Here is a 15,026-nt window from a genome sequence, read left to right on the forward strand (position 1 = left end):
GAATGACAGTTCATGACCAATGGGATAATGAATCCCTCTCCACGCGTTAATGACATGAGAGCTTAAGCAGAGTCAGACCTGAGGAATAAACGGAGATAATCTGGACTCAGCGATGAGAGTGAGTCACTCAAACTGCACCGTGAACAGAGGCGTGGAGCCAACTGTGGCATGCAGGCAGCAGAGCTGCGCCAGGAGGAGGGGGAAGAAGAGGAGGAGGAAGAGGAGCTGCAGCTCACGATCGCCTTCAGTTCGCTCGTTTCTGTGGAGGTGTTGTTGTAGCCATGACAGCGCCAAACAGCGGCCAGCAGCTCCGCGGACGGCAGTGCGCCGCGGACGCGCGCGTCGTGCGCTTTCGGACCGCCGCGTCCCGCATCGTCGACTGACTGACTGACTGACTGACTGCAGCAGCGAGCACTCGAAAAACCTCCACCACCAAAACCGTGAGGCAGAGAAGACCCACAGAGCCCAGGCATGCCATCTGTCTCGAGTTTATCCGCAGTTGTCAGGGCCCGAAGCCGCTTCACTACTTGAGGGAACCAAAGTTGGCGCAATGGAGACTTCAGTGAGAGACGCTGGTTTCACTTACTTGGGGAGAGCTGAGGAAAGAGACGGATATTCCGACCTGGAACATCTACCTCCTCTGCTGGAGGATGAGGTGAGTCAGTCGGTTTCACTGGAACAACTTGAAAATGAACATTAGGATGTTTTAGGATGCGTTGGTAATTAGCTTTGATTGACATGAGCTGACACATGAAAAAAGTTGAACTTTTCAAAGAAAGGCAGTAGTATCCACACAAGTGAGGTATGCCAAGCCCCATTGTCATGTTTTAAAATCATTTCTCAAACTGCAGTTATACATTCCTATGTACTGTTTTTTTGCAATCCATCCATTCATCCATCATCTCAAGTGCAGGAGCAAATCCCAGCAATGTCACAGGGCAGGATACACTTTGGACATCACAGAGCTATCACAAAGAGACAGAAGACCACACTCTCCCATCTATGCTTATGGACATTCTGAAGTCACCAATGATTCCCCCTTTAATGTTTTTGTACTGTGGTAGAAAGCCTGCTCACACACACTCAAACACAACTTGCAAACTCCACACAGAAAAAGCGGGGACTGGATTTAACCCACAACCTTCTCACTGTGAGGCAACAGTACTGACCACTACAGTGCCTTTTTCTTTCAGAAAGAGATCAATATAATCTTGTTTATGGAGTTGATGCAATTGGAGAATGCTTTGCCAAAAAGTTGGGAATCCTGGAAGATATTTACTGCAGGAGCCAAGTTTGTTGTTTATTGTTATTTGTTGTGATTATGCCTGTGTGTTGTTGTGCAGGAATAGAGGAATTACAGATAGAGGGCTTTACTGTTTTGGTCATGTGGTTTAATAAGGTATTCGTTGGTGTGCAGTTGAATCTATTGAATGTCAGAAAAAAAAAGTTGAAGCTTGTGATTGTTTGAGGGACAGTGATCCAAAATATACATTGAAATTAAAACATTTTCCATTTTAAATTCCCAAGAACTGCCAAGATGGTTGTGCTCACCCTTCACCTGAGATGAGCTGAATCTTCCTGGCACTTTGCCTGGGATAAAGTGGGTAGAAAGAAGCACCCACAATGCAGGTTGCGCAGTTTTCTCAGAATTCTACAATAAAGGGAATAATATAGGTCATCTAGGACCTTTATTGATGAAACATCCTCATACGCTTTAGACTGTTTTTCCATAACTGCCTTGCTTAGAGAAATGAGAGTCTGACTTCTGTGTCAGATAAGGTGAAAGCAGTTTGCAGGGATCACTGCTGCGATGTTAAATCACCAATATCAAACAGGATTAAAGATCACTGGACGTAAAACCAGTTTGTATTGTTTATGTGGGCACTCAGTGACCATTTAGAGAAACATTCCAAAATATCCACAAACGTTATTGCCCGTGTAAGCCTCCTCAGGATAAATTCAAAACTTCAGGCACCACTGCAAAGGCGTGCAACACCCCACTACTTTTAACAGACCCTTGGAGCTCAGAGGCAAACTTATATAGGACAGCCTATTCAACTCGAGTGGGGGGGGGGGGGGGACTGGCTTTCTCCTGCACTGTTCTCAGGGGAAACTGCCTATTTATGGGGCTACTGCTGTTGCTGCTGCTTGAAGTGGCACTTTCTGCCCTGTAATTGTGCTTTACGTCACTTGATCACATCGGTATGCTTTGTTCAGAATTTGCCGCATCTCTTGGGGAAAAAGTCCTCAATCTAAAGGGAAAGACACTTGGGGTAGAATTGGACACAATGCAGTGATTGTCAGTGAGGGTATCAGACATTCACACTTCCACTGTTGATTAAAAAGAAAGAAAAGACAAGACACTTTAGTGTGATATAAATAATGCCATGAAAGAAAAAAAAACAAAAACACTGTGAAGCCTGTAGTAGTTAAAGTACTGGTTATAGTGCCCGACAATCACTGCTTTGTGATACCCCTTACACACTCCCTACTCCCATCCTTCTGTCTGAGCTGAGGCCAGCTTTTGTGTTGAGTTGCGAGGCAGAAAGGAGATCCTGTAATAATCAGACTGGAGCATTATGCCTGATGCTGCGTGGAATCTCTGAGATCACTGTGCCTGACGGAAGAAGAAGGGCCATTTGGTAATAATGATTCACAGATGATGTAGTGTGGCATAAAGACATGCATGTATGCTGCATGTGTCTGGCCCATGTCTTGCACTCATTGAACCAAATGTCCTTGCAACTGCGGGGAAGAAAAAAAATCTAGATTTTATACAATTTTAGTCAAGACACCATGTTTGATGAAAGCCTTTGGATAATTGTTTTGAATTGCAGGCTGTTTTTTTTTTTTTATTATCTTTGCTATGTGACACTTTTTCAATAGTCATACGAAGTGTTCAAATCTTTTTTTAAGGCACTAATTTAAATATTTTGAAATGTAGAATTTAAATACTTTTGTGTTGTTAAAGAATAGTTTTTTCAAAACTTGTGACTTTTCAGACATAAAGTTCTAAATTTGTAATAAAAACCAGTTTGAAGCCAGTCGTCTTTTGATTGAAAGGGTGCAGGTTCAATTCCCTATCTGTCCACACGTCGAAGTGTCCTTGAACAAGACTCTGAACCCCGAACTGCTCCCATTGGATGGATTTTAGCTCCTTGCATGGCAGCCGCCTCCATTAGTGTGTGAACAGGTGAATGTAAAGCGTTTTAGGGACCGCTCAAACTGTGGAAAAATGTGAGTGAAATCCATTTGCCATTTTATTTTAGTGCAGTGTATTTTAAACTTTGTTTTTGACAGTAACGGCTGTTGAGTCCAAAACACAAGAGATGTAAATTTCCAATTTACGACTTTTTAGAAAAAAATGTATTTACACAACAGGTTCCTTCATGAAAACTAGTCTGTGAAACTCTCTTATAGTGTGTTGTCCAATCTGTACTTGACTTGTGTCGTATGGGACTGACTGTGTTGCACATGTGCAAACTATTGATGCTTTTCTCTGACACATCACAAGTACTTTAGATATTCTGATATGAGGACACAGATTGCGGGGTTTCTTTTGTAGGCCATACCAGACATTAGTGTAACCCTGGTTAAATCAACAAAACTCCAGTGGGGTTTTCCAATCTGGATTTTCCAATTGTTGTGCCGCATTTATTGATCATGAGGTCTAAATACAATGGCTTGATAGAAAACCTAAAGACAGACTTTATCTACTCCACCATTATCACAGAATTTGAAAATATCTAAGTGCTAAACATTTTATATTTCATAGTTTTTCTCTTGGATTGACTTAAAAAATAAAATAAAACCATATTTTGGAAAGGCTCACTTTGAATAATGTACACCAGCACAACTATAAAAACAGTGAGGTTCTAAAAGTAGGCTGGCCTGTTTTCTGCTTCATGATTGAATGTTCCAAATAGTAGTTTCATTTAGACATTAGTGAACAAATGCCCTTGGATTTTATACCTTCAAATAAAATGGGACAGGAAAGCAGATTCTTTTCCTTGTGGTTTGTGTTTTAGACATCAGGAACTTTATTTAAAATGTGGCACAAGAACAAAGGAACCACAAGGCGAAAGTCATTTCTATCCTGCAGTGACGTTTCCTGTACAATCAAAATTGACTCAACAAATCGCACTTGTGATACTGAAGCTGTCAAGTGCACCACCCATTTCCACAGTCACTTACAAAACATCATGACTTTGAGATCCATAAGTTCCAGCTCAATTTCAGCATTAGACTAATTTTGAGAGTGGGCTTCTTGTTCTTGTTCTTTCCACCGTGACTAACAGTTCATCGAATGAATGTGAAGCTGTTTATCATCTCTCTTGTAATGGACTGCCCATCTTTAACTTTAATATGTTTAGGTTAGGACAACTCTCAGTCCCCCATAGGCCTTTGCAGGCTTAATTCTCTGAAGTAGACCTGAGAAATTGCCTTTGTGTTTATTTTAATACTCCTGCTTTTCTATGGAAGTGAGATTAAGGATGTCTATGTTTGTTTGGCTTCACTGTAATGTTTCTGGAAATCTTGAATAAATCATTTCTTGTGGGAGGTGCTTAGGGAGAATAGCTTACTGGAACCGCTACTGCGGGCTATTTGTGGATTTGTACTTCCAGTGTGAGAGCTGTGTCCGTATACTGAAAAACTCAAAACAAACTTGTTGAAGGTGGGCGTTGGACTCCGCCAAGATTTTACCTTCCCACCTGCCGTGTTGGTGATTTTCAAGAATAGTGTGTCGATAAGCAGCTGAGGCCAGGAGGACATCATGTGGGGGGGGGGTGGCATCTTTTTGTGGATGATGTTGTCTTCTTGGCAGCGTTGCATGAGGGCCTCCAGCGTTCACTGGAACAGTTGGCTGCCAAGTGTGAAGTGGTTGGGATGCGGATCAACATCCCCTCAGAGGAGCTGCAGAAAGTCCTACTAGTCCTAAAACTAGTGTTTGGGATTAATTAGTGACTCAGGCCCCATTTTCAAGTGAAAATGCAAACCCTTTGTTCCGTTTTGGGTGTCCGTTTACACTGAAAACGCAACTTTTCTGTAAACGATGCGTTTTCACTTGAAACATTGTCGTGTATATGGCCTAAATTGTTGTAAATTCTGTCTTGCTGACTCTTCCCTGGGATGGTGACCAGTCCTGTGTGTGCACTTACTTCTCCCATAGTCAGCTTTGATTGGATCTTATGTTCTTTGACCACAAGTTGGTGAAGAATATTGACCAGTAGATAAACACTGAAACTCTGAGATAACTCCACCAGCCTCCCATTACACTAAGGGTCTGGTTTTAGTTTGGGCTTTTTTCTGTCAAAAGAAACCCACACATTGCACGATAACCCGGACAAACACATAAATAAAACATCTATTTAAGAAGAACAATACTCGGTATAATACAAACCACATGCAGCTGGATTGCAGTACCAACAAAGCTCGCCTCGCACTACAGTAAAAAAGGTACGACAGGCAGAGAAGAGTCTAAAAGCATTCAACTGTGACTTTTCTCTCTATGTCTTTAAATATAAATACTTTTTACACCTCTAAAGAAATGGATGAGATCTCAAACATATTCCATCATCTCGTTTGGTATGCCAAATCCCAACCCCCACACATGGAAGAGATTAAGATCCAAAAGCAGCAGGACTGTATATTTGAATTTTAACTACGCCTACTTTCTGTCACTCGTTTTAAATATGTTTAAACACCTGCAAGGAATCAGCCGCTCTTCCATTTAGCCATGCACACGTGACTCGCTGCTATATACCAACACTGATTATAAGTAAAATGTACCTTGCCTTTTGAAAACAAAGAAATGAGATGCATATGTACTTTTTAATCTGGCACACACAACATGTTCTCACAAACAACACCAAGAAACTGTGATGAGATCAAATTTTGTGGGAATGTAATAACAACCCACACACTTCTTCTGCAAGGGTAATTGAGAGCATGCAGACCTACGAGATCATGCAACACATTTTTGCAAATATGTTGTGAGAAATGTCATGCCCTAATATACTGAACAAAAATATAAACGCAACACTTGCTCCCATTTTTCATGAGCTGAACTCAAAGATCGAAGACTTTTTCTGTGTAAGCAAAAGGCCTATTTCTCTCAAATATTGTTGACAGATTTGTCTAAATCTGTGTTAGTGAGCACTTCTCCTTTGCCGAGATAATCCATCCCACCTCACAGGTGTGGCATACCAAGATGCTGATTAGACAGCATGAATATTGCACAGGTGTGTCTTAGGGTGGCCACAATAAAAGGCCACTCTGAAATGTGCAAGTTTTACTTTATTGGTCAGTATGACTGGTTTTCTCACAGGCCACTTACATAAAAAAATTTTTTTTTAAATATATATATTAACCAACTAATCAATGACTAAAATAGTTGACAGCTATTTTAACAATCCATTTTATTCGATTAGTTGTTTCAGCCCTAAAAATCTTTTAAACTTTTTTTTGTTGTTTTATGTTTTTAAAATGCCCAAATCTTTCCTTTCTAGCTCACATTCATTCAGAAGATGAGGGATGCCTTTGGTACAGATGGGTAGTTAATAATCTTTTTTTTTTTCAAGGACTTTCAGGGACAAATGCAACATCTGCTGTTCCTAATTGCATCAAGAACGATTCATTTATCTCAGAAAGACTTGTCGCTGAGTGCAAACAGCTAAACGGCGTGACTTCTTTGTTTGGCTATTTGTTAAAATGAACAGATTAAAGCAGACACGTACAACTTGCAGCTCACTCTCTCCTTCTTTGGGGACCGTGCACTAAATCCAAACAACTATAAAGTCTTGGTTTCACAGGAGAAGGATGGAGTCATTTCAACAGAAGAAGTAGCAGTTCGATTTAATTATGTTAACTTGGAGACAAATGCTTAGTTGTTTGCTTTAATAGGTAGCCATAATTCCTCTAAATCCCTGTGGTTTATGTCCTGCGTCAGACTTTTGCCCTCAGCTAGCGAAACGGAATCCGTTGTTTCTCTTACAAACTTAAAAATGACCAATTCCTGACCTTAGTCCCATTTATATGACAAAATTTTCAAGTGAAAATGCTTCATTTTTGTGTTTTTTTTTTCAGAAAAGTTTTGTGTGTACAGTTACGTGTGGGTGGTATAAAAGATATAAGGTAAAAACTATATGAATTTGGCCGACAGTAGAGATGTTGACTATATCACCCTACGGGGATAGCGCATGTTGATGATGTCATCAAAGTTGTTTTGGTTGAAAGCATGGTTGAAAGCATGGTTGTGGCTGCGAGCACAGAGCTTCCACGGGAGGAGGAGGTGCCCCTAAAGAAGACTGGTGAAACATCGGTCATATGGAACTGATTCGGGTTTAATGAGGCGGATGTTGAGCAGTTTTGGTGGAAAACTACATATTCAGCATAAAAAGAGCCTGGTCGTTACATGACAATATTTGAAAAACGTGAATGCCAAGGATTTTGACTGCAGCAATCCAAGTCACACTGAGAGATTGAGCCTCTGCTGCAGCTGCATTGCTACTGTGGAGTGACACACACATCAGCCCCGCCTCCATTCCACCATCCACCTGGACCATCCTGCCCCTTAGGGGGTCCCGGCTGCCGTTGTCGTCATTCTCCCTCTGAGCAGCAGGCAGTAATGAGGTTGGAGTGCCGGCACACGCCATATTTACATTTTAATAAATCCGTTCTGCATGAGCAGGCTGACTGAAATGCGGCTGTTTGACGGTGCATTTAGGGACTTGTTGGAGAATTGGAAAATCTGAGTCCCTATATTGAATTCCATATATTTTGGGGAGTTTGGTCTGCTAATGAAAGGAAGCCTAAACTTGCTGAATTATAAAAAATTTTTTTAAATGGAGTGGTCAGCATTGTGCTTTGGGGGGAGTAATTAGCACAGAACTAAGAGAACATTAACACACACAGGAGTTTACTTTGCACAACACAACAAAACAACCCTTTTCTGTTGAATATTTGCATCAGTATGCTTATAAAGTGCTTTTTATTGCAGGAGAATGTGTCTCTGGCCGACATCCTGTCCCTGCGGGACAGCTGTCTGTCCGAGGAGGAGGTGTGGGCGGTGTGCGCGGAGTGCGTCCTGGCCCTGCAGAGCATCAGACCCTCCCACCTTTTCCACACCCTGTGCATCACACCAGACACTCTGGCCTTCAATGCCCACGGGAACGTTTGCTTCATGGAGCAGCTGAGTGGTGAGTCTTACTTAGTTGCTACAGGGCTTTGCAACGTTTGTAATTCCCTTGTGCATTTAGATTTTACTCTTTAGTTTTAGGATGAGCTTGAAAAGATTGCCTGTATTCCAGTTATCTGGACTGAATTTCAGTTCAGTGGACTTTACAGTAACTCAGCTGACAGTACTGTTTTAATCAAAAGCAATGATTAGGAATCAACGAGCGCAAACTAACCAAACAAGGGAATCTGGTCACAGCAAATGAGTGTCATTTGAATGATTGTAAATAAGGAGCAATATGGCAGAATTGGTTCTGAGGGAGCACATTTAAAACAGCATTTCATTCATCCCTTATCACGTTATTTAGGAGGTAAACCAACTCAGAAGTTATTGGCCCGGACAAAAGTCAAAGTAAATATGAATGGTACACATTGAATAAGCTAATTCAGTCCTTTTTTCTTTTTTAAAGAAGCATTATGATTTCTAGCTTTTCTCCAAAATTCGGAATACAATGGAAAAGTAAATCAAGAAAATCAAAAGTATTTCAAATATATAAACCCCCCCCCCCTTTATTTTAACCATAGCTTTCACAGTTAAGATATTTTAAAGCATGCTTGGACTATTTTAGTTCATATGTTTTGAGTATAAGAATAACTGACAGATGTTGAGGATATTCACATGTTCGTGACATCTCTGCAGGTTTGTGCAATAAGTGTACTCCTTTAAGGGTGATTGTACACTTGATTTTGAGCTGAAAACATGCAATTATTTTATACATAAAGTGGCGAAATGGAAAAATGTTGAGAAGGTCAGATTGTGGTGATATGTCTCAAATTTTAGAAACCATATGAATCTTCAAATAGTGCTTCAAATTGTTCAATTTAGGTGATCAAGCAAAATGTTGTCATCCTGCACATAAAATACCTTCCCATGGTGTGTTTTACTTCTATTTCTAAATTGATTCAACAACATACTGGTTTCCAGCACTGATTTTGTACCAGGATACAGGATCAGGTCAGGGGCTGAGTATTACCCAGTCACAGATAAAACAGCAGTTGCACTCAGATTAGACCAGAACTGCAGTGCAGAGTCCAAAGGTGAGCAGGTTTCTGAACTGCAGCTTTTTTTCCTCTTCGACTTTCAGAGATGACAACAGTCTTTCCCCTGATCCGTATCGGTTTCGATTAGCTAAAAACCTGCCTAGAAAATACACTCCTCCACTCAGTCGCTGGTGCCGATGTCTCCGGGTCTGCCTTGATTTACGTAGGCTACATCATTTCCCCCCCTTGCGGCTCGGTGAAGCCCAAACAACAAACATCCCGTCCACGCTCGCCATCCCTCAACTCATCCGCTCTTATTCTTTTCTTCTCGTTTTTCTTTTTTATGTCTCGTCACTGGTGGTTGGCTATGCTTAGAGCGCACGCCTTGTGATGTGCCCCACTCCCGAACCTTGGAAATTGATAAGCATTGATTAGACGGACAGAGCTGGAGTTGCCAGGGGGATCGTTGTTGTGGTAACGGCTTGGCGAGCCAATAAGCAGTCAATCCTGAGCTACACACAGACGCACACACGCACTCGTACGCACACATCCGACGTGGCTTCCGTTAAGTTGTTGCATCCTCTTCTTTGTATTTCTCCCTGTCAGATCTTCACTCAGTAATTGAGACAATCTGAAGCGATGTTTTGATTACTCCGTCAGGCTTTATCGGCTTGAGATCTGCCGTGTTTCATCCTGTGGCCCTTATTGCCCCTCTTCTGTTGGCTGCGCTTGCAGAACATTAGTGCGTCCGTACGATTAATCACGCCACTCCACACTCGGCTTTAGCAGTTTTCTATTGATTACTTTTAATTTACCCGTTTCTCTGATGAGGGCGAAATCTGCAGCTGAAGTTTGTGCAAGTAATAGAGTAGCAGCATTTCTTTGGCCCCGTTTACACCACAACATGTCAAATAAAAATGCTGAGTTTTTGCGTTTCTGTTTAAGAAAATGTTCACGTTTACGTGGCAATCTAATGAAAACGATGTACTTAGCCTGCTAGGCCAAAAGTTGGCACTGTTGTTTGTTTTGCAATGACACCACACACGCGTACACAGAGAATAATACGCTATAAACATTGTTCTTATTGTCCAGTTAAATCTTTTTATTATGAAACAATACTATTGATCATGATCAATCAGGTTACAATAAAAATTGTTGTTAAAAATTGTTGTAAGACACTACTGATTATGCAATACAAAAAAAAAAAGAAGCCTAAATTCTATGCATAAACCTCGGCACAGGTACAAAAATATGATCATACACATGCAGATGGCATGCACATGACCCTTAGCAGCACACAAATGTTAGTATGCACGTAAAACACGTCACATATGCAGATTGTATTACCCTTATGTCCAATTACAGACATGTAGATGGCGATTCACATACGTTTGTGCAAATCATTGTGTTACTACCACAGCCCGGTTGATACACTCTTTCATGGTCAGTCCCACTCGTGCTCGCTCACGAAGCGACTCTCCCCCTCCTTCACGGTGCTGCGTGGCAGAGTGACCTTGAGGGCCACAATGATGGATCTCAGTGTGGATAGCGGTTGCCACAGCGACTCATCAATACCGTTCATTTCAGCTGATTAATCGCTGCAGTGAAGGCACGAAGGTTGTGTGTTTGTGTGTGACCGTGGGCATCGTGTCGGCGCCCCGGCAGTCGTCAGAGTGACAAAATGTCCTGATAGTTTCTTTCTCTTTTTTATTTATACAGCGATGAGTGAGAAAAAAAAAAAAGAGAAATTTGCCATGTGGTTGGGCATTGCAAGCTGTTGGGTTGCAGATGAAGCGGCACCGGCTGCTCTCCGTGGGATATGTGATGTGGCCCGTTTTGGAGCTGAATCTGTGATATTGCTCATCTCATTCTACCTGTTGTGCTAAAGTGCTGTAGGCACACATGACTCACCAAGTTCTCGCCGTCATCCCGCAGGGAACTGCGTCACTCAGCACCCCTCTCTTTATTCGTCTCTCTCCATCCCTCCTTCATGTGGTGAAGAGTTTTAAAACAAGGGTGAATGATGCGATGACATGTAAAAACAGTGGAGACAAAATGATAACAAAAAACACAAGGCTGAGAAGAAAGAAAATGGTTTAGTTTGAGCTGGAAGAAAGAATAGAAAAAAGATTGGAAAACGGATTAAGGCTGGGATTAGAGTGTGTTCAAAAGAGAAGAAATGAAGAGATGTCAAATTGGATGAGAAAATAGAAGACCTTACGGGGGAAGTAAGAAAAATAGGATGGTGCAAATTGTACAAAACAAAAGGAAGGGAAACAGGGAGGAAAGTAATAGAGGAGTAATAAAAGAGTACTTGAGGGGAGATTCAAATAAATGAAAGTTGTGTGGATGAGACAAAAAAGAAAAGATGAGGTGGGAGGGAAAAATAAGGAAGTAGATAAAAGGAAGGAAGGAAAAAAGAACTGTAAAACAATGTGAGAAATTGTTCTTTTCAGCTTTGTCTCAATTCTATTCAGAGAGCAAAGAGGTCGTAAGATGAAGGAAGGATGGGGGAAATTAAAAGAAAACAATAGAAAAAGGTGACGGAAATAAAGAAAAATGAAAGAAATGGGTAGAAGAAAGGATCTGGGCGTTTCCACATGCAATGTGACTTCATAACAGTTGCAGACAAACCCAGAACTATCATGACCCACTTAAGTCGCCTCCTCGCTCACGTCTGGCCGGCTCCTGTCCCGGGTCCATGCAGCAGATGGAGTGCTCACAACGTTGGTAGTGATGTTTTCATGTCTCTGTGTCCTGTGGGCGGCCCGGCCCAACAATCGCTGGCCTACTTGAGGAGAAAGAGAAGCACTCAGTGCTGTTCCTCTTCTGATCTCGTAATATCTCCCGTCTTGTTTGTCAGGGATTATCTCTGACACATGAATTATGCAAATGAAGGGAAGCGGCTGCGGCCGCTCGCGGACCGTTTGCGACGTTGGCATGCCGTGTACGTCCCCGCTTCTGATTTGCATCTCATTGCGATGGAGGCTTAGCGAGGCCATTACAGTACAGAAATGACATGGCTGCACATCAGAGTGCTCAAATCAAGTCATGAACGGGCCATTTGTTCCCCTTTTGATGGAATGATGATGCTTGTCAAACGTGCTTAATGGCGCAGCTAATTGGCGTGTCTTTGACCTGCAGACGATCCAGAGGGCTCCTTCGTGCCTCCAGAGTTCGACAGCACGGGAAGCACGTTCGAGGTGAGAGACGCTGCTTCCTTTCTAAAGCAGCTGGCCACACACACACACCCCCTTGGGATTTTCACCACACACAAACACTATGACTGTCAGGGGCACTTTGCTGATGTTTGCTGAGGGAAAGGAGGGTTTCTGCTTGTTCTGTTCTCTTGCACAATGAAGCCAGCATATACACCCAGAGGTCTGATGACAGATCTTCACTAGAAAGTGGATTATATTTTCACCGTTTGGTTTCTCGTACAGTAATTGACAAATCTACCAATGCAACCATACTTTTGATCGAATTGCTTTTTACCTCTGTCAACTTCAAATAACTGTCGTTGGTGATTTTTATTCTCATTGCATTCAAGTTTTGAGAACTTTCTAATAGAAGCCCTGAAGGTTTATCCTGAAGCCAAAGACTCTCTTTAAGGCCCCATTTACCGGATAACGTTTTTTTCATAACGTGACAATGCAAAACTTTTACATGTTTACACGACAACGGGGCTCATTTCATTTAATTTTCATTTATGAATTTATTTGAATGGGACAGTGTATATTAATGAACAGACATTCAGTGCTGTATACGTATATGCCAGATTTAGCTCAGAGGTCATTTCTATCTGTAGTCCCATGGGGTAAAACCATACCACCAAACACAAACATACGTAGTTACAATCATACATGTCACTGAAAATGCAACTTTTCAAAAACGCTTCTGAAAATGCTTGGGCCCTGTCTTCATGGAGACACCAGAAATGCAGCTGAAGTTATTCTGTTCATGTGTGAGTAGATGAACAATAACAATGATGGCGGCCTCCAAGGAGTCATGACTCCAAAGTCCATATTCTCCTGGGACTTTTTGTAGTTGTTTTGTTGTTGACTGTCACCCGGAATAACAATTGAACTTTGTCGTCTGTTCATACAAATGTCCATGTGCTCACCATTGTTGATGTTTATAGAGTGGTGTTCTCTACTGCATGTGTGTGGTTTCATTACAAAAACAAACAACAGCACCACCAGTGGCCCAACATGCTAACTACATCGTTTTTTGCGTTTCTGCCATTTCCTTGTAAATGGACATCATGGTGGCGAGAGGTGGTGCCTTTCCTAGCCTTGTGTAATTTAAGAAGATCTCACAATAAAATCTAAATAAATAGTTATTTCATCAAAACAATGTTTGCTTATTTTGCAAGCTATTGACAAGAATATCTCTTAATATGAGCAAAAGGAAACTTGGCCGATCATGTGCTGCGTGAGATTGTGAGTTAATTGTATGAGTTTTACTGTCATTGTGTGAGAGTTGGCAGTCCTGCTTCAGTTAGATTTTAAAATGCATTTATTTGATGGGATTTATTCGGTCTGCTGGTGATCTAGCTTTAATCACTATGAGCTGGGAATTGATTTGATGCCCCTCTGGGGACAAATAGATCACAGTCAGGGTATATCGCCTCATCGACCCTCTGCTTTTATGTTTCTTTTACTAACTTAAAAGTCACGCTGTCCACTTACATACCCACATAGTGTTTATCTGTTGCCAGTTTATGTTGTAGTCATGTGATTTTCAGATTGTCTGGTTCTGGCTGTTGCATATTCATATGCTTTATGTAGAAATACAGAACCATATGAAAGAAAATATGCAATTTTTTTTGCTGTATGAATGTATAGAATACATGCTGACAGGCAAAAACTGAATTAGTCAAAAAAAAAGTCTTCACTGTGTTTTTTTAGCAAGTCACACTGTGTACTTATTTGCTTCACTTCCACAGTTTGCCTTTCTGTTTAACCAGAAAAAGACAAGTACTGTGTGTACTTCTTGGCAGGGAAAAACATTTTGAGAACTGAACAAGTTTATATTCCCTCCTGAAAATATGTGTACCAAAAGGGTAACAACTGGTACGGTTCTCAAATATAGTTGATTTGATCCGCATCTCCTACACGTAGGTTGTACGTGTTGGGGAAGATCAGCATATCAACATATTAGACCCATGTCATCTTATTAAGATGGTTCTCCAGGTAGTTATAGATAAATAGTTGCATTAAAATATGTCTGTTACCTGCCTGTTGCCATAGTGACAATCTTAAATATGTTGATGTTATCATCATCTATTTGCTGTATGTTTTGGATTAAAGTGTCAATATACCTGAGAAACATTTCACCGTTTCTGATACACTGATAAAACTAGCATTTTCCAAAGTACCAGACCAGTAAACTCCTAGATAAAGGTCGAGATCAGGGGTGTCACACTCGTTTTAGTTCAGGGGCCACAAGCATCCCAAATTCATCTTGAGAGGGCCGGACTGGCCAAAATGCAGCATAATGACCTTAGAATTTAAATGTTAAAATGGGGCTGTCAAATGATTAAACTTTTTAATCACATTAATCATGGATTGGAAAATGGATTAATATCGATTAATCACATTTAAGTCTCATTAATTTTTAATCAACAGTATGTTAATCGAGTTTCATTTTGCAAGAGCAACAGACCGATCGTAAGTTGACTTGGACAAGCTACCTGAAATGCATTACCAGAGACGTTTAATGGGTTTTGAGTCATTCTGCACAGCAGATGGATTAAATGTGTTAAAATTTTCAAGCGGATTAATCATAATCATGGATTAATCAGCTTT

The 15,026-nt window shown here is 41.2% G+C and overlaps 1 protein-coding gene across 1 annotated transcript in view; it reads left to right on the forward strand.

The window, feature by feature from the left end:
- Window positions 1-207: 207 nt before the first annotated feature.
- kndc1 (kinase non-catalytic C-lobe domain containing 1) overlaps window positions 208-15,026 on the forward strand; it is a 59,959-nt gene continuing 45,140 nt past the window's right edge. The window contains exons 1-3 of the mRNA XM_080482442.1: window positions 208-655; window positions 8,000-8,198; window positions 12,361-12,419. Coding sequence (XP_080338568.1) covers window positions 551-655; window positions 8,000-8,198; window positions 12,361-12,419 — 363 coding nt within the window. The 5' untranslated portion in view covers window positions 208-550. The remainder of the gene's footprint in view (window positions 656-7,999; window positions 8,199-12,360; window positions 12,420-15,026) is intronic.

This window comes from Lipophrys pholis (genome assembly GCF_963383615.2).
Source record: "Lipophrys pholis genome assembly, chromosome: 15".
In the NCBI taxonomy this organism is placed as follows: domain Eukaryota; kingdom Metazoa; phylum Chordata; class Actinopteri; order Blenniiformes; family Blenniidae; genus Lipophrys; species Lipophrys pholis.